Consider the following 19076-nt stretch of genomic DNA (forward strand, 5'->3'; position numbering starts at 1 on the left):
GTTTGTATATTTTGGAAACTAAGTCCTTGTCGGTCACACATTTTGCAGATATTTTCTCCCAGTCTGTAGGTTGTCTTTTCGTTTGTTTATGGTTTCCTTTGCTGTCTTTTCATTTGTTTATGGTTTCCTAAGCAAAAACTTATAAGTTTGATTAGGTCCCATTTGTTTAGTTTCACTTTTATTTCAGTTGCTTTGGGAGACTGACCTAAGAAAACGTTGCTATGACTTAGGTCAGAGAATGTTTGCCTATGTTCTCTTACAGAAGTTTTAAGGTATCCTGTCTTATATTTAAGTGTTTAAGCCATTTTGAGTTTATTTTTGTGAATGGTGTGAAGGAGTATTCTAACTTCATTGATTTGCATGTGGTTGTCCAGCTTTCCCAACACCACTTACTGAAGAAACTGCCTTTTCTCCATTGTATCTTCTTGCCTACTTTGGCAAAGATTAGTTGACCATAGGTGAGTGGGTTTATTTCTGGGCTCTCTATTCTGTTCCATTGATCCATAAAAACATACATATTGAACTGAATCAAAAGGATGGGGAAAAAAAAAAAGGATGGGGAAGACAGTAAGCCAAGCTACCCAGAAGGAGGCTTTTAGAATACGTTAGGGAGTCACTTGTTTACATTTATTCCAGATTTGTTTACTTCTTGTGAAAACTCAAATTTGGCCTCCAGTAGTCTGGCTATTGGCAGGTAGGCATAAGCCAAACATTCTGCAGTTGTCTGGGAAGAATAATGGGACTTCTAGAACTCTTACATTTGCCCAAAGGCCAGCTGTCTGGACTTAGGAACTTAGAATCCTAGTTATCAGAGCTGGAAAGTATCTTAGAAAGTATAAGCTCCCTTTCAGAGAAGCACTGACTTAGCCAAGGTCACACAGCTATGAACAAATATTCACATGTGTAAGCATAGGCAATGAACCTTCCATTCATTCTCTACTCCATGTAGAACCTTCTAGAAATGAGGATCATATCATCTCCGTAGAAGGTCAGAGTTACTGATCCCATTGTTTTTCTGACACTTTACCTCTCCTTCTTCGGAATGTGAATAAGAACTTTAAGAAAATCCCTGCAAGTAATCCCATTACTTCTACAGCTTATGACTCCCACCACCTTTCACAGCATGGTGTAGCAGCATTAGCTCAGGGTCAAAAGTCAGAAGTCCCAAGTTCTAGTGCTAGTTCCTACACCAGATAACTGTGGAACCTTGGACAAGCAGCTTAGTCTCTCCCAGATTCAATTTTACCATCAGGTCAAGAATATATGATGTAGGACTTCCCTGGTGGCCCAGTGGTTAAAAATCCGCCTGCCAATGCAGGGGACATGGGTTCGAGCCCTGATCTGGGAAGATTCCATATGCTGCAGAGCTACTAAGCCCATGAACCACAGCTACTGAGCCTGCACTCTAGAGCCCGTGAGCCACAACTACTGAGCCCACGTCCGGGAAGATCCCACATGCCGTAGAGCAACTAAGCTCGCGAGCCACAACTACTGAGCCCACGTGCCACAACTACTGAAGCCCGTGGGCCTAGAGCCCATGCTCCACAACAAGAGAAGCCACCGCAATGAGAAGCCTGCGCACTGCAACAAAGAGTAGCCCCCGTTTGCAGCAACTAGAGAAAACCCGCGAGTAGCAATGAAGACCCAATGCAGCCAAAAATAAATAATAAATAAAATAAATACATAAATACATAAAATTCTAAAAAAAAATAAATAAAGTTGAAATGACTCCTTGATCCATGGGCTACAGAATGGCTGTTGTGTCAGCAGGCATGAAAATAACATTAATCTCAATTAAAAAAAAGAAAGAGTCAACAAGCAGAGTATATTAAAAAAAAATGACATTAATCTCACTGTCCATCTCCATCAGAGCTCTTGGGTGACCAGGTGCATTAATGAGCAGTAATATTTTGAAAGGAGTCTTTTTTTTTTTCCTGAGCAATAGGTCTTAACAGTGGGCTTGAAATATTCAGTAAACCTCGTTGTAAACAGATATGCTGTCATCCAGGCTTTGTTGTTCCATTATAGAGCACAGGCAGAGTAGGTTTAGCATAATTCATAAGGGCCCTTGGATTTTCAGGATGGTAAATGACTATGTCTTCGATTTAAAATTACCAGGTGAGGGCTTCCCTGGTGGCGCAGTGGTTGAGAGTCCGCCAGCTGATGCAGGGGACACAGGTTTGTGCCCCGGTCCGGGAAGATCTCACATGCCACGGAGCGGCTGGGCCCGTGAGCCATGGCCACTGAGCCTGTGCGTCTGGAGCCTGTGCTCCGCAACGGGAGAGGCCACAACAGTGAGAGGCCCGCGTACCGCAAAAAAAAAACAACAAAACCCCCCCAAAAAAACCAAACAAACAAAAATAAATAAATAAATAAAATTACCAGGTGCATTAGGCCCTAACGAGTGTCAGCCTGTCTTTTGAAGCTTTAAAGCCAAGCATTGACTTCTCCTCTCTAGCTATGACAGCCCTAGAAGGCATCTTCCAATATAAAGTTGTATCATCTAACATGGAAAATCTGTTGTTTAGTGTAGCCACCTTCATTAATTGTCTTAGCTACATCTTCTGGATAACTTGCTGCAGCTTCTACATCAGCACTGGTAGCTTTACTTGCACTTTTATGTTGCAGAGATGGCGTCCCTCCTCAACCTCATGAACTAACATTTGCTAGCTTCAAACTTTTCTTCTGTAGTTCCTCACCTCTCTCAGCCTTCATAGAATTGAAGATAGTTAGGGATTTACTCTGGATGAGGCTTTGGCTCAAGGGAACATTGTGGCTGGTTTGATCATCTCTCCAGAACAAACTTTCTCCATATCAGCAATAAGGCTGTTTCACTTCCTTATCATTCATGTGCTACTGGAGTAGTGCTTTTAATTTCCTTCATGAACTTTTCCTTTGTATTCACAACTTAGCTAACTGTTTGGTACAAGAGGTCTAGCTCTCAGCCTATTTTGGCTTTCAATATGCTTTCCTCACTAAGCTTAATAATTTCTAGGTTTTGATTTAAAGTGAGAGACATGCAACTTTTCCTTTCACTTGAACAGTTAGAGAAGTGTTAGAACACTTAGAATCCACTGTAGGATTATTATTGGCCTAATTTCAATGTTGTTGTGTCTCAGGGAATAGGGAGGCCCAAGGAGAGGGTGTGAGACAGAGGAACAGTCAGTTGGTGGAGCATTCAGAACACACACAACATTTAGTAAGTTCGCCATCTTATATGAATACAGTTCATGAAGTCCCCAAACAATTACAATAGTAACATCAAAGATCACTGATCACAGATCACCATAATAGATGTAATAATAATGAAAAAGTTGAAATACTGTGAGAAGTACCAAAATGAGACACAGAGACAGGAAGTAAGCAAACGCCATTGGAAAAATGGCTCTGATAGACTTGATCAATGCAGGGTTGCCACAAACCTTCAGTTTGTAAAAACTGCAATATCTGTGAGGTGCAATAAAGCAAAACACAATAAAACAAGGTACACCTGTATTGAGATATAATTCACATACCATAAAATCCATCCATTTAAAGTATGCAGTTCAATGTTTTAACTATATTGTGCATCCATGATCACAGTCTAAGTTTAGGATATTTTCATCACCCCCAAAATAACCCTGTGTCCTTTAGCAGTCACTTTCTATCACCACCTCCTCCTCCCAGCACTAGGCACCACTAATCTACTTTCTATGTCTATGGATTTCCTATTCTGGACATTTCATGTAAATGGAATCATACAAGATGTGGTTCTTTGTGACTGGCTTCTTTCATTTACTGTAATGTTTTAAAGGCTCATTCATGTTGTAGCATGTGTCAATACTTCATTCATTTTTATGCTTGCAGAGTATTCTATTGTAGAAATATACCACAGTTTGTTTATCCATTCATCAATTGATAGGTATTTGGATTGTTTCCACCCTTTGGCTGTTATGAATAGCGCTGCTATGAACATTCATGTACAAGTATCTGTGTAGACATGTTTTCAGTTCTCTTGAGTACATACCAGGAATGGAATTGCTGAGTCAATTGGTAAATCTGCGTTTAACTTTTTGGGAACTGTCAAATGTTTTCCGAAGTGGCTGTACCGTTTTACATTTCCACCAGCAATATCATAGGGTTCCACTTTCTCCACGACCTCACCAACACTTGTTTATTGTCTATCGTTTTTAATTTTAGCCATTTTTGATGGTGTGAAGTGGTATCTCATTATAGTCTTGATTTACATTTCCTTAATGACTAATGGTGTTGAGCCTCTTTTCATGTGCTTTTGAATACTGGTATATATTCTTTAATAAATGCCTATTCAAATCCTTTGCCTATTTTTAAATTGGGTTATCTGTCTTTTTATTTTTGTGTTGTAAGAACTTTTTATATATTCTCAGTACTAGATCCTTATGAGATATATGATTTCCAAATATGTTCTTCTATTCTGTGGGATATGTTTTCACTTTGATAGTTTCCTGTGAAGCACCAAAGTATTTTATTTTGAAGAATTGCAATTTATCTATTTTTTTTCTTTTGTTGCTTGTACTTTTTTATCATATCTAAGAAACCATTGCCTAATCTAAGGGCAGTATTTACACTTATGTTTTCTTCTAAGAGTTTTATGACTTTAGATCTTATATTTAGTACTTTGATCCATTTTGTGTTAATTTGTGTTTAGAGCGTGAGGTTGGGATCCCAACTTCATTCTTTTGCATGTTGATATACAGTTGTCCCAGCACCATTTGTTGAAAAAATTATTCCTTCTCCATTGAATTACTTTAGCAAATTGTAGGAAATCAATTGACCACAACATAAGGGTTTATTTCTGGAGTCTCAGTCTTTTCCCACTGATCTATATATCTCTTGTTATGCCAGTAAAACACTGTGTTGATGATTGTAGCTTTGTAGTCAGTTTTTAAGTCAAGAAGTGTGAGTCCTCAACTTTTTTCAAGATATTCTTGGGAGCTATTTTGGGTCCCTTGCACTTCCATATGAATTTTAATAGGGACTGCATTGAATCTGTAGATTAATATTGCTGCCTTAACATATTAAATCTCTGACCAAGGAATGCAGGATTTGTTAATTTATTTAGTCCTTCTTTAATTTCTTTCAATAAGGATTTGTAGTTTTCAGTGTGTAGATCTTATGTTCCTTTTGTTAAATTTATTCTTAAGTATTTTATTCTTTTTCATGCTATTATAAATAGATTTCTCTTCTTAATTTCATTATTGGATGGTTTATTGCTAGTGCATAGAAATACAAATGTTTTTTATCAATATTTTATTTTTTTAAATATTATTTTATTTTATATTGGGGTATATTTGATTTACAATGTTGTGTTAGTTTTGGGTGTACAGAAAAATAATTTAGTTATACATATACATAGTATCTATTCTTTTTCAGATTCTTTTCCCTACAATTGTTTTTTTTTTTTTTTTTTTTTTTTTGCGGTACGCGGGCCTCTCACTGTTGTGGCCTCTCCCGTTGCGGAGCACAGGCTCCGGACGTGCAGGCTAAGCGGCCATGGCTCACGGGCCCAGCCGCTCCGCGGCATGTGGGATCTTCCCAGACCAGGCCAGGGCACGAACCCGTGTCCCCTGCATCAGCAGGCGGACTCTCAACCACTGCGCCACCAGGGAAGCCCCCTTGCAATTGGTTTTTATATATTGATCTTGTATCCTGCAACATTGCTAAACTTGTTTATTAGCTCTAATTGTTGTTTTAGTACATTCTTTAGGATTTTCCATATATAAAATCATGTAATTTCTGAATAAATATACTTTTATTTATTCCCTTCTAATACAGGTGCCTTTTATCTTGCCTGATTTTACTCTTGCCTGATTGCTCAGGCTAGAACCTCAAGTACAATGTTGAAAAAAAGTAGGGAGAGCAGAAATTCTTGTCTTGTTTCTGATTTTAGGGAAAAGGTTAAGTATGGTGTAAGCTGTGGGTTTTTCTGTAGATAACATTTATCAGGTTGAATAAGTTCCCTTCTGTTTCTAGTTTGTTGAGTGTTTTTATCATACAGGGTATGGGATTATAACAAATGCTTTTTCTGCATCTATTGAGATGATCATGTTGATTTTGTCCTTTATTTTATTGATATGGTGTATTACACTGAGTGATTTTTATATATTGAGCCAAGTGTGCATCCCTGGTATAAATCTCCCTTGTTCACGGTATATCATCCTTTTTATATGTTGTTGGATTCAATTTGTTAGAATTTGTTGAGGATTTTCGTGTCTATAAGATATTTGTAGTTGTCTTATAATCTATCTATATGGTTTTGGTCTCAGATTAATACTGGCCTCATAGAATGACCTGGAGAGTGTTCCCTTTTCTGTTTTTCGGAAGAGTTTATCAAGGATTAATGTTAATTCTTCTTTAAATGTGGTGGAATTCACCAGTGAATTAATTTGGGCCTGGGCTTTTCTTTGTGGGAAGTTAAAAATTACTAATTCAACATCTTTACTTGTTATAAGTCTATTTAGATTTTCGATTTCTTCTTAGTCTGTGTTAATTGTTTGTGTTTCTCTAGGAATTTGTCAGTTTCATCAATGTTGTCTGATTTGTTGGCATACAGTTGTTTGTAGTATTCCTTATAATCATTTTTATTTCTGTAATGATATTTGTAATTTGATCTTCTCTCTTTTTTTCTTGATAAGTCTAGCTAAAGTTTTGTCAGATTTGTTTATCTTGGGCTTCCCTGGTGGCGCAGTGCTTGAGAGTCCACCTGCCGATGCAGGGGACATGGGTTCGTGCCCCGGTCTGGGAGGATCCCACATGCTGCAGAGCGGCTGGGCCCGTGAGCCATGCCTGCTCCGCAGCGGGAGAGGCCACAACAATGAGAGGCCCACGTACCATAAAAAAAAAATAAATAAAATTAAAAAAAATAAAATATGCTTTTAAAATTGGTAAATCTAAAGCACAGTTGGGTGAAGAGAAGTGGTAGGGAAAAAAAATTGAAAAGTAAGATGGGGCCAGATTTTACAAGGCCTTGACAGTCATTTTGCAGATTCTGAATTTAGCTCAATAAATACGGGAAATTTGAAAAACAGAACAATGACATGATCAGAACTCTATATTTTTATTGCCATGTAGAGGATTAGAGAAATTAGAGACCAGGAGAAAAATGAGGAAGAGCTATTGCCATGGTCCAGTCAAAAGACTGATAGACTTTCTCAATTTGGAGACAGACAGAGAGAGAGATTGTCAATCACAGGTTGGGCCTTCTGGAAGCAGATGCCAAGACAGGGTTTGAGGTGCAAGATATTATTAACTAGGGGGAGGAAGCAGGATGGAATAGAGGAAGAAATCAGACTGTAGTGTAGATCCAACAAAGACCCAGCCAACCTGGTGAGGAGCTCTGGAATGAACACAGCTCATCAGAAATACAGTGGGTCAGAATGGCTGAACCTGTATACCCCCTGCTTCGTTCAGGCACTGGATGAAGACAGCCCCAGGATGAGCATGACCTTGTGCAGGACTGTTCTCTGTGGGTGAGGCAGACCCTGAAGGAACTGAAGCAGCTAGAGGCTATCTGCTGACTATACTTCCTGTAGCTGAATAGCACGTCTTTCCTTTTGAAGGCAGAACTGGGTGGTACACCTCTGTGCCTACCAGAGAGAAAGAGATGAATTATGACATCTTGAACAAAAGCAATAGAGTGGAAAGGAGGGAGACGATTCTACAGATATTGTATTTTATAGGTTGGGATAAAAAGGGAGTAAATAAAGGTTAACAGTGAGGTCTCTATATTGATATGATTTGATGGTAATTCTGTTTAACTGAGAGTAAACAGAATAGGGAGACCAGGTTTGGGGAGACAGATATGGCATTTCATTTTGAACATGTTGACTCTGAAATGTCTGCAAAATATTAAGGTACAGATGATTTTCAAGAAGCAAGGCAAATGGGGGGGTCTGGAGGTCAGCAGCAAAGGCTATATTTATTGAGTATATATATATATATATATATATATATATATACTACCTTATATTATCTCATTTAATACTCATAATGCCTCTATGAGATAGGTATTGTTTTTATTATACCCTTTTAGTATATTTTATTATACCTTTTGTTTATGAAGAAACTAAGACTTGAAGAAGTTAAATGCCTGGCTCATAGAGGTAAAACTCGAGCCTGTCTTATGACAAAACACATGCTCTCAAAGACACCATGACATTGTTTCCCCATGGAAACCACCACATAGAGACAGTATTTGAAGTCATGGAAGTTAGTAGGTCACCAGAAAGGGTACAGTTTAAAGGGGAACAAAAGGAGCCAAAAAAAGGAATTCTAAGGAAGTCAACATTTCAAAGGTGAATTGAGGAAGATGACATAGGCAAAGGGATTGATTGAGCAGCCAAAACACTTTTTAAAGATGAGATGCATGCTATCTCAGAAGTTGGGGTAAAAAGAGAGCCCTAGTCCACAAAGTGAAATGTTGCAGATATCATGGAAAATGAAGGTTTCACAATTAGAGGTCATTGATTATCTTAGACCAGTTTACAGAGAAGTCAGATTGCAGTGGGTTGAAGAGAGAATGGGTGGTGAGGAAGTAGAAGCAAAGGGTATAGGCTACTTTCCCCAAAGTTTTGCAAAGTAGAGGAAATAATAATGCTGTATACACAAGTAAGGAATTTTATTAATGTTATTAATTGATTAATAATTCCTTGCTCCCATATTACTTCGATTGCACACTTCCATCATTTCTCTGGTTATTTCTACCTCTATTGTATAATACCAGTGTCCCTTCCCAAGTCTAACATACCCGGAAGCACTGAATGTTGGTTGTTTGGGTTGTGGATGATTTGTTTTATTTGGTTATGTGTTTTGAACGCCTCAGGTGATTCTGTCTTTGGAAGATGGGTGGGCCACAGACCACCTCCGTTGCCCCAACTCCATCATCTGTTTTCCACAAACATAGATAAGCATTCACTTCGCAGACCAGTTCAGCAAAGGTGCCAGTTCTTAGGTTCTTAGCAAACCAACTACCCTGTCTACCTAGGCTCCTCCCCTCCCCTTCCTCAAACTCTTGGTGGGCGGGTCTCGGAGAAGAAATGAGCTGCCATTCTAAATCTTCTGGAGTATAATGTCCCAGATGGGGAATCTGTACAGTTTTGCAGTGAGCTGAGATCTTCCTTTGCCAGGCCCCATCAGTCTAGCTCTTTTTCAGAGAGGGCTGGAGAGTAATTAACACCGCTGCCGTCCACCTGTGCACAAGAAGATGCCTACAGCCACTCCAGTGATGATGAAACAGCCCACCAGGATGCCCAGGACCAGCGAAGTGTAGGAGCGGCCTACTTGGCTTCCTGCAGAACACGCGGAGAGTTAGCTTGAAGAACATACCCCCAAGGAGTCCATGGTTTGAACCAAACCCCAAGGGATTCCTTCCCCAAAGGAAGCGGGGCGGGGAGGGCTAGTTCACCAATTTACGGAAGGTGTGTGTACTCTGTCCCAAACCGCCAGCCTTGGGCCTTCTGTTGCTCAAGGTATCCATCCTTCAGGTCCACGCATTTGCCTGGAACCCACCCAACACACAGGACCCTCCCCGATCCCACCATACCTTTCGAGCTGTTCCCGGTGATGTGTTTCTGCACGTACTGCACACAGGTGTCCTGCAGAAATTCCCTCAGTTCGTACCGAGTACGATTGTACTTGTTGAGCTGCTCCAGGGCGTAGGTGACCACACTGGAAGATGCCTGAGGCCCTGCCGTCCATGAGGCTGTCTTCGGTTGAAAACTCATAAAGGAGCTCCCATTCACAGCCACTTCGAAGAAGACACGGGCTTTCAAGCCCTCAGGAGGCAGCTCACATCCCAGGAAGCAGCGAATGGTCAGAGGAACTGTAGATGGGGGATTCAGGGTCAGAGGGCTATGTGGAAGGGTGTCAGGTGTCGGGGCATGTCCGCCAGGGGGAAGTGAGCTTTCAGGGTGCATGGTGGATCAGGGACAGGGCCTCTTAACAGGGGCTACCCCGAGGTCATGCCAGCAGGAAGAGGGCCTGACGGACAGTACAGTACGTCAGCTAGGACACCCACTCTTCTCCAGCCTCCATCTCCCACCCAGCAATCAGCAAAGGCAAAAAGACCACGCCCGGCAAGGACACCCATCCCAGAACTTGACCCCGCCCGGTTCTTCCACAGACCCTCCCCCCAGTTAGGTCCCGCCCATAGGCCGCGCCTCCCACCTCAAGGGCCCACCCTCGCCAGCCCCCGCCCCTGCGTGCGTCACTCACAGGCCACGCCCCGCTCGTGGTGCACCACCTGCACCAGGCCCAGGAACTCCTGCAGGTAGCGATTCACACCGTTCTTTGTGAGAGCCCAGCTCTCGGGCTCCTGCAAGGGCTGCAGCTGTTGGATCGAGACGTTGTTGCCCGGGCCTTCCAGAACGTGCGTCAGGACCCCCCCGAGCGTCGCGTTGCCCCGGTGCCACACTTGAGAGGGGTTGCGGAAGTAGGAGACCTGGATCATGTGGAGGTACCGCGGGCCTGGGGGCAGGAGTCAGCGCGTCGGGCCCAGGCCGGCGTGGGAGGGGTCGGCGTGTAACCCGAGATAATAACTCCTCACCCAGAGGTCGGCCTTCTTGGCCCTTCCTAAACCATAAAGTGCCCTCCCACCCTTCCTTCCATTTGACGCTCTCAGGAACCCTGCCAGGAAGGCAGGACAGGGGTTATTATCTTTGTTTTTACAGATGAGGAAACTGAGGCTAGAAGTGCAGGAGCCACTTGCCCCAGGATAATCCAGACGGTCAGTGGAAGAGCCACTCTGGTCTGCTTTCTCTCTCTCACCCCTTCCTCCCCAGCCCCCCATTTCCGGTTGGTTAACAAATCCTGACCTACAGTGAAGTCCCAATTCCATCTCCTGTTCTCTGTCTCCTCTGCCACTGCCCCACTTCAGGCCTCAGTGGTTCTCATCTGTCCTGGAGTAGTAACTTCCTTCCTCATCCCCCCCTCCACTCATCTTTCAGTGTCACCCCTTCTAATCTGCCCTCCACCTGGCCCAGAAATAAGATTATGTCCTTCTGCTTAAAAATCCTCCAGGGACACAGTCCCCTATCAACAACAACAATAGTAATAGCCATTAAGTGCTTATTATGACCTGGGCACTGTACTTTACATGCATCATTATCGTATTTGTGCTTTCCTTCCATTAACTTGATGTAGTCGCTACTATTACTAACCCCAGTCCATGTGGAAAACAGGTGAAAGTGGCATAGCAGAGTCAAGGTTAGCATGCAGGCAGTCTGAGCCCAGCACTCTTAGCCACTCAACTATACTGTCTCCAAATAGGATATCTGTCCGTAGAATCAAGTCCACAGTCTTTAGCCTGACATTCAAGGCTGCCGGAGACTGGGCCCCACCTGCCTTTTTTGGCCTCTTCCCTGTGCTTAGATAGTACCTCAAAGTACTTGGAGTCCGTCATGCTGCCTTTCAGGTGACATGTGAATAGCATGCCAGGGTTGCTGTGTCTCCTGGCAAACTTCTGTTCATGCTTTAAGACCCAGCTGTTGCCCTCTCCTTGAAGAAGTTTTCCTAATGCTTCTCTTTACCCTCTCAGACACAGTGGGTCAGTTTCAGCGATCTCAGATTCTGCATAACTGTCTCCAAACACACAGGCTTCCATTCCTCTAGGCTATGGAATCATGTCTGGTTATCTCTGCCTCCTACACCCACTAAGGGCCTGGCATGGAGTTGGTGCCCAGAGAATGTCTGAGGGGGAAATGAGTCTGGCGATGTAAATCTCCTTGGGGACATGTGTCTTGTCCACGTTTGCATCTGAGAAGTCGTGCTCTGTGTCTGCAGATGTGAATGAGTATTTCTGTGTGGGTCACCCCCAGACAAGGTTCTTAACTGCTTTGACCAGTCTCATCCTTTGTAAAATGGAGATAATAATATCACCCACCTTGTAAAGATTTTGTGGGAGTGAAATGAGTCAATACACGTATTAAGCATAGTGAGCACTGATTGAATACTGGTTATTATTTGCTCTCTCTCTGAGGGGGAGACTGAAGCTACAGAGGCTGTGGGAGAGGGGAGACGAGGCCCCTGTGCAATTACAGTGCAAGGCAGTAACTCCCCTTCCCTGCTTAAATGGAGCCACTGTGGCAGCCTGATCCTTCACAAGTTCTCCCATCAACCGCAGCTTGTCTCTCCCCCGGATTTCCCCTCACCAGCCTGCCCCCAGTCTTCCTCCACCTTATCTAGTCTCCTCTTCTGCCTCACAGGTCTCAGCCCCAGTCTTTCCCCAAGTCTCCCGTCAGTTCTCCCAGTGTCTCTCATTCCTTCCATCTCTTGTCTCATCCCTAAGTCTCTTCCCATGTTCCCTAAACTCACCTCCATCCACCATCACCCTCAGACCTCCCTCTCCAGACTTCGCCCCATCTTTCCTCTCTCCCCATGGCTAATTCTCTCACCCTTTCTACAAGCCCCTTTCCCATTTTTCCAGTCTTGTTTCCCCCCAGCCTCCTGCATCTCCCCCTTCCCAGGGGCTGAACTATGCTTCCTCACCTTGGCTTTGGGACACGAACCAGTCCCCAGGACCTGCCTGCCCGCTGGAGAGATCCAGCCGGCTGCAGACACAGACACTGTGGGATAAGCTCCCCTCTGGTCTTGCCTGTGTACCCAGACAGGCTGAGAGTCTCCAGAACCATCCCGGGGCACGAGATGTGCCCTCGACTCACCATCTGAGGCTTCCTGGCTACAGAGGGCCCAGCAGGGCAGGAGCAGTAGTGGCAGCAGGGGCAGCAGTGTTGTCAACATCCTGTAGCTGAGGTTCTCGACCCCACCTGGGCTCTTGGCTCTGGCAGGCTGGGGGCTCCGGCTGACTGCAGCCTAGGGGAAAAAGAAGTGAGGACTGTCTGGGAGGGGAGGAGACTGGACGGAGGAGGCTGGAAGGTGGCCAGGGCATGGGAAGAGAAAGAGGTCGGCAGGCTTATAAACTGTTATTCTTACCCAGTCACATTTCCTACTAGGAGGCGGGCCTCTCTCTTTCCCTCCCTCTGCCCCACCCTGAATCACACTCTCCTGCCTGCAGGGACCTGCCTTTTCCCTTTTCCCTGGGCAACTTCTGAGGAACAGGGAGCGGAAAAGGGGGAGAAGGGCCAGAGAGAAGTCCTGCCTTCGCTGAGTCAGGGGGCGGGGCATCAACTTAGAGCAGATTCTAGGATGTTGAGATCAGCATGTTCCTGGTGGGGAAACTGAGGCCCAGAGAGATGTAAGGAATTAAAAAAAAAATAAAAGAATGACATAGAACAGTATAAAAGTTTTCAGTGCATCACCCTTAATAAGGGTAAACATTATTTCATGAAATATTTGTTCAGTTGTATATGTGTGTGTGTTGGCTCTGTGTGTGTATATTTCTATGGTGGATATTGGGTAGCAGTGTGAAGTTTATTTCTTACTCTAGGAAGCAAGTAGAAAAATTTGAAAGTCACTCTCCCAAACTATGTTAATCTATACTGTGGGATACTATGCAGTTGTTAAAAAAAAACCCTTTCTGCCCAATGCCCACTCTGTTTTCATCATATTGCTTAGCACTACCTGAAATGATTTTACTTATTCATTTACATGTTTATTGTCTGAATGTCCCATCAGGATTTAAGCTCCATGAGGATAGAGGCTGTCCATCTTATTTGCTACTGTGCCTGGAACAGTGCACATCATAAATAATAGCATAATAAATAATAAATGTCAGCTAATGGATGACTCAGTGAGATAGTGATTATATGCCTAAATCACCAAGAGTAAGTTACAGAATATTATGTACAGTTTAGAACCGTTTATGTGTCAGCCACGCACACAACAACTAAACAACCTATTTCTTTATGCGAGTAAAGGAATCTGGAAAGATGTACACCAAATATAGCAGTAGTTCATCTCCAGGGAGGGGCCTGAGAGTAAGTGTGTGTGTGTGTGTGTGTGTGTGTGTGTGTGTTTGGTGTATGCGTTAGGGGTGACAATCTTGTGAAAGGCTTTCTCTATTTTGTGAAGGATTTTATCACTCTATCTGTATTGTTTGAAAATTTTGCATCTAGAATGTGATCATATATCTCTTGTTGGATTAAAACTAGAAGTTTAAGTAACAGATTGTGGTAGAAGACACATTATGAACTGATGTGTTGACATGAGACACTGATAAATGAAAAAAGGAACTGCAGAACGATTTATATAGTAAACGATACATATAGTAAAATTCCATCTATTTTTAGTTTAAAATTTTTACTTCTGTCCAAGTAATCCATATTTAATTCCATTCTTATATTTAAAAAAAAACTTTATTTGTGTATCTATGTATTTATATATGCATAGGGAAAATGCCTGGAAGGGTACTGTCAGTAGAGATTACCTCTGGGGAATGGGATTAGATAAAGGGCTGAGGGGGGACTTTAACTTTTTATTTTATACACTGTTTCTTGGAGGGAGAGTAGATGTCGTAGTAGAATTGGGGCAAACCCTAGGCACATACCAGACTCCCAGTCTCTGAGCTGAAAATATGCAAGAGTGTCCATACTTACCTCTCAGTTGTTATAAACCAGCATAGAAATAACAAAGTTTTTTCCAGTTCGTCAAAGTGGTCTAGTTAGAAGGAGAATGGGGGCCTTGTTTTCCTGGACTGGGACTCAGGAAAGCAAAAGGACTTAAATCACTGCCAATTATATTGTCTTGCCTTTTGTAAAAAAATATTATGAAATAATTCATATTTGAAGAATTAATTCATGCTTGAATTTTATTACAAACATACAAGGCCCCACTACTCGGCATAAGAAATAAAATATTACCAATATAATTGCAGCCCCCTCTGTACTCCTCCCCAACTGCATCTCTCTCCCCCGTGCCCCACCACCAAAGTAACCACTAATCAGAATTTGCTGTTTTTTATATCCTTACATTTCTGTATACTTGCACAATATATGCATATATCCTTAAGTAATATATAGTGGTATTTTGCATAAGTTGAGCTTTATAGAAATAGTATTGAAGTGCTTTTTTTACCTGACATATTAATGATTCATTCACGTTGCCCTGTGTAGGTCCATTAATTTCCACTGCTCTGTAATATGCCATCTTATGACTATATCACAATTTATTTATCCATTCTCCTGTTGTTAGACATTACAGTCTTTTCTCCAGGTTTTTGCTGTTATAAACAGTGCTGGTATGAATGTTCTTATAAACATTTTCTTGTGCATGGGTGGGAGAGTTTTTGTAGGTGCAAACCTGGGAGTAGCATTGCTGAGTCATAGGGTATATGCATACCTTCAATTTTACTAGATATTGCCACACTGATTTACAAAAAGGTTGGGCCAATTTACACCCCAGCAGTGCGTGAGAGTTCCCTAGCTCTACTTCCTTGCTAGCCATTGACGTCAGATGGTTGGATGTAAAATGGCACTTTGTTTTGGTTTTAGTTTGCTTTATCTGATTCCTGGTGAGTTTGTGCATTTTTGCTTTGCCTTTTTTCTCCCTTGGGGGCTTAGAAGGGTACTTTGGGATGGAGGGTAATAAAGCATATGATTGAACCAATTGAGAGCTGTGAGTCTTTGATCTAAGCAGATAGGGCCTGGGTCACTGGGGTTAAAGTGGATCCACACCAATATGCACAGAGCTAATTACAGAGAGATCTTTCCCACCAAGCTAAGATCTGTCATGGACAGAAGTGGCAGCAGCTACAGCTGTTTCCCAAGCACCCTCCTCACACACCAGTGTCCTGAAAATTAAATAGCAGAGACAACAATTATTATAGGTAACATTTATCGTGGCTAGGAACAGTGTTAAGCTCTTTACACAAATAATCTCACATTCATATGCCAGCCCTACCAGGTGGGTTTCATTAACATCATTTTACTAATGAAACTGAGGCTTTGAGAGGGTAAGTGACTTACCTAAGGTCATAGAGCAAAAGCTAAAATCTGAACCCACATCTCTCTGATGCCAAAGTTTGTGAATTTAACCACCACATAGTATCTCAAAAATTTGAGGAGCTAACTCTCCATCAGTATATTTTTGAACACATACTTCCAACATGCTTGAATATTTATGTTATGTATAATATAAAATGTGCCAAAAATTTATACTAAGTGCTACACCTTTATCGCTTCCTCTGGGGCAGATAGCACCAGGCTCCTTGTCTCCATGTGACTGATTGGATAATTAAAGGACAGAAGGTGTAATTAACTTGCCCAGGGTCACAGAGTTGAGAAGTTCAGAGCAGAGATTGGAACTCAAAGAGGATGGGTGTATGGGGTTGGGTACAGGGAGAACAAAGAGAGTACTGGGGCTGGGGAAGCTGGTAAGTGGGGGCAGCTTAAGGGGTGTCCCCATTCCCTTTCTAAAGCCAGGGGTGAGGGTTGGAGGCAGAGCCTCTGCTGCATCTGGCCTGGGTGGCTGAGGGGCAGAAAACCACTGAGCAGAGTGGGCACAGGGCCAGCTGCTGGGATTTGACTGCGGACTAAAGAATGAGGTCCTGTTGAGTAAAGGAAGCAAGTGGTAGCATTTCCCACTGCAGAGCGCACGTGTGGGGGGTAGATAAGGGAGACAGGAAGCTGAGCAGGGGCCAGTGCTGGTGCAGCCCCAGTAGGTGAGGAGAGGCCCTGCCAGGTCCGTAGGAGCTAGGCTGAGCTGGGGACTGGCAGAGTGCCCGGCGGGACTTCACAGGACCAGCCCTCTCCCTCCCTGTTAGCTACTGAAGAGAGGCAGTTGAAGCAACCAGGCCCAACTCGGATAACAACAGATAACAGCGGAGTGTGGTCCCTTCAGAGATCACCTACCCCTTAGGATGTGAAGTAATAACAATAACATGTATTGAGAGCTTACAATGTGCTAAGCATGGTATTAAGTCAGCAGAGTACTTGTGTTTTATTCTCACTAGTGCCCTATGAAAAGTAGGAAGACATAGCCATTACTCCCGTTTTACAGTTGAGGACACAGAGGCATAGAACAGTTACTTGACCTGCTGGAAGACACCCAACTAGTAAAGACAGATCTCAAATCCAAGTGACTTGTATCCCAAATATGTTTTCTTAACTATCAGGCCATCCTGGAAGAGTAAATGAGATGACTCGTACAAAGTGCCAGAACACAGTACGTATTCAATAGGTGGGAGAGAGAAGAAAGAAACTTGGCTTTGGGGGCAGCAAACAGAACTGACTGTGCCACAGGAGGAATGGAGGGCAGACATTAAGTAGGATTTCCTGAAGGAGAGGCAAAGGAATAGATATGAATCTTCCTCAAGATTTCCCCCTGTAGGAAGGGGAAGGGTGAGCTGTGACAGGGCGAGAGAGAGTCATGGACATATATACACTGACCAGCGTGGGGTAGATAGCTAGTGGGAAGCAGCCGCATGGCACAGGGATATCGGCTCAGTGCTTTGTGACCGCCTGGAGGGGTGGGATAGGGAGGGTGGGAGGGAGGGAGACGCAAGAGGGAAGAGATGTGGGAACATATGTGTATGTATAACTGATTCACTTTGTTATAAAGCAGAAACTAACACACCATCGTAAAGCAATTATACCCCAATAAAGATGTTAAAAAAAAAAGATTTTCCCCTGTACACACTCACACACCCCAAAAGAAGCCCCTAAAGTAGGATGATTCCAGCTCCTGCCTGCCTAGCAAGTGGTGGGAGCCTGGCATTCCTGGCTTGGTACCTGTTTATCTTTCCAGCCTTATCTTTCCAAGTATTCCAGTCTCAGCCAAACCTGCTCCTTCTGGTTTCCTGAACACAGAGCACACAAATGTTATCTTTTCACTTTCTTTATCTTATCTTTAGATAAACAGAAATTCCTAATTTTAAGATGGTCAACTTTATCGTCTTTTCTGTTAGTTCATGCTATTTGTTCCTTGTTTGAGAAATCCTTCCCTACTCTGGGATCACGAAGATATTCTCCTATTTATTTTCAAAAGCTTTATACTTTTGTCTTTCACCTTTAGGTGTATGGTGGGAAATAGAGGTCAAGATTAGTTTCCTTCTACCTCAACATAATAAAGGCCATATACGGCAAACCCACAGCAAACATCATTCTCAATGGTGAAAAACTGAAAGCCTTTCCTCTAAGATTAGGAACAAGACAAAGATGTCCACTCTCACCACTATTATTCAACATAGTTTTGGAAGTCCTAGCTGTGGCAATCAGGGAAGAAAAAGAAATAAAAGGAATACAAATTGTAAAAGAAGAAGTAAAACTGTCACTGTTTGCAGATGACATGATACAATACATAGACAATCCTAAAGATGCCACCAGAAAACTACTAGAGCTAATCAATGAATTTGGTAAAGTTGCAGGATACAAAATTAATGCACAGAAATCTCTTGTATTCCTATACGCTAACAACAAAAGATCAGAAAGAGAAATTAAGGAAACTCCCATTCACTACTGCAACAAAAAGAATAAAATACCTAGGAATAAACCTACCTAAGGAGGTAAAAGACCTATACTCAGAAAACTATAAAACACTGATGAAAGAAATCAAAGATGACACAAACAAATGGAGAGATATACCATGTTCTTGGATTGGAAGAATCAATATTGTGAAAATGACTATACCCCCAAAACAATCTATAGATTCAGTGCAATTCCTATCAAATTACCAATGGCATTTTTTACAGAGCTAGAACAAAAAAATCTTAAAATTTGTATGGAGACACAAAAGACCCTGAATAGCCAAAGCAATCTTTTTTTGTTTGTTTCTTTTTTGCGATACGCGGGCCTCTCACTGCAGTGGTCTCTCCCGTTGCGGAGCACAGGCTCCGGACGCGCAGACTCAGCGGCCGTGGCTCACGGACCCAGCCGCTCCGCGGCATGTGGGATCTTCCCGGACCGGGGCACGAACCCGTGTCCCCTGCATCGGCAGGCGGACTCTCAACCACTGCGCCACCAGGGAAGCCCTTTTTTTTTTTTTTTTAATGTATTTATTTTTGGCTGGGTTGGGTCTTTGTTGCTGCGTGCGGGCTTTCTCTAGTTGTGGTGAGTGGAGGCTACTCTTCGTTGTGGTGCATGGGCTTCTCATTGTGGTGGCTTCTCTTGTTGCAGAGCAGGGGCTCTAGGTACATGGGTTTCAGTAGCTGCAGCACGCAGCCTCCATAG

At 42.9% G+C, this 19076-nt stretch overlaps 1 protein-coding gene across 2 annotated transcripts; it reads right to left on the minus strand.

Moving 5' to 3' along the window:
• Window positions 1–7061: 7061 nt before the first annotated feature.
• Window positions 7062–13036, minus strand: PROCR (protein C receptor). Of its 2 annotated transcripts, XM_060124124.1 has the most exons (5): window positions 12946–13036; window positions 12675–12825; window positions 10231–10482; window positions 9560–9838; window positions 8612–9305 (listed from the first exon to the last, which is right to left on the minus strand). In XM_060124124.1, exons 2-5 carry the CDS (start codon window positions 12751–12753, stop codon window positions 9187–9189), a joined length of 729 nt encoding a protein of 242 aa, XP_059980107.1. In that variant the 5' UTR covers window positions 12754–12825; window positions 12946–13036; the 3' UTR covers window positions 8612–9186. The 2 variants fall into 2 exon arrangements, with proteins under 2 accessions (XP_059980108.1, XP_059980107.1); XM_060124125.1 differs by lacking the exons at window positions 8612–9305; window positions 12946–13036 and adding an exon at window positions 7062–7604 and having other exon boundaries at window positions 12675–12921.
• Window positions 13037–19076: the final 6040 nt, after the last annotated feature.

Source organism: Lagenorhynchus albirostris, chromosome 15 (genome assembly GCF_949774975.1).
Source record: "Lagenorhynchus albirostris chromosome 15, mLagAlb1.1, whole genome shotgun sequence".
Taxonomy (NCBI): Eukaryota; Metazoa; Chordata; class Mammalia; order Artiodactyla; family Delphinidae; genus Lagenorhynchus; species Lagenorhynchus albirostris.

Excerpts from the sequence above, each read along its gene's own strand:
- PROCR (XM_060124124.1), bottom strand. The coding sequence starts at position 12,753 with ATGTTGACAACACTGCTGCCCCTGCTGCCACTACTGCTCCTGCCCTGC. Across the intron at positions 10,483-12,674 it reads TAGCCAGGAAGCCTCAGATG|GCCCGCGGTACCTCCACATG; the intron begins GTGAGTCGAGGG and ends TCCTGCCCCCAG. Across the intron at positions 9,306-9,559 it reads CACCGGGAACAGCTCGAAAG|GAAGCCAAGTAGGCCGCTCC; the intron begins GTATGGTGGGAT and ends CGTGTTCTGCAG.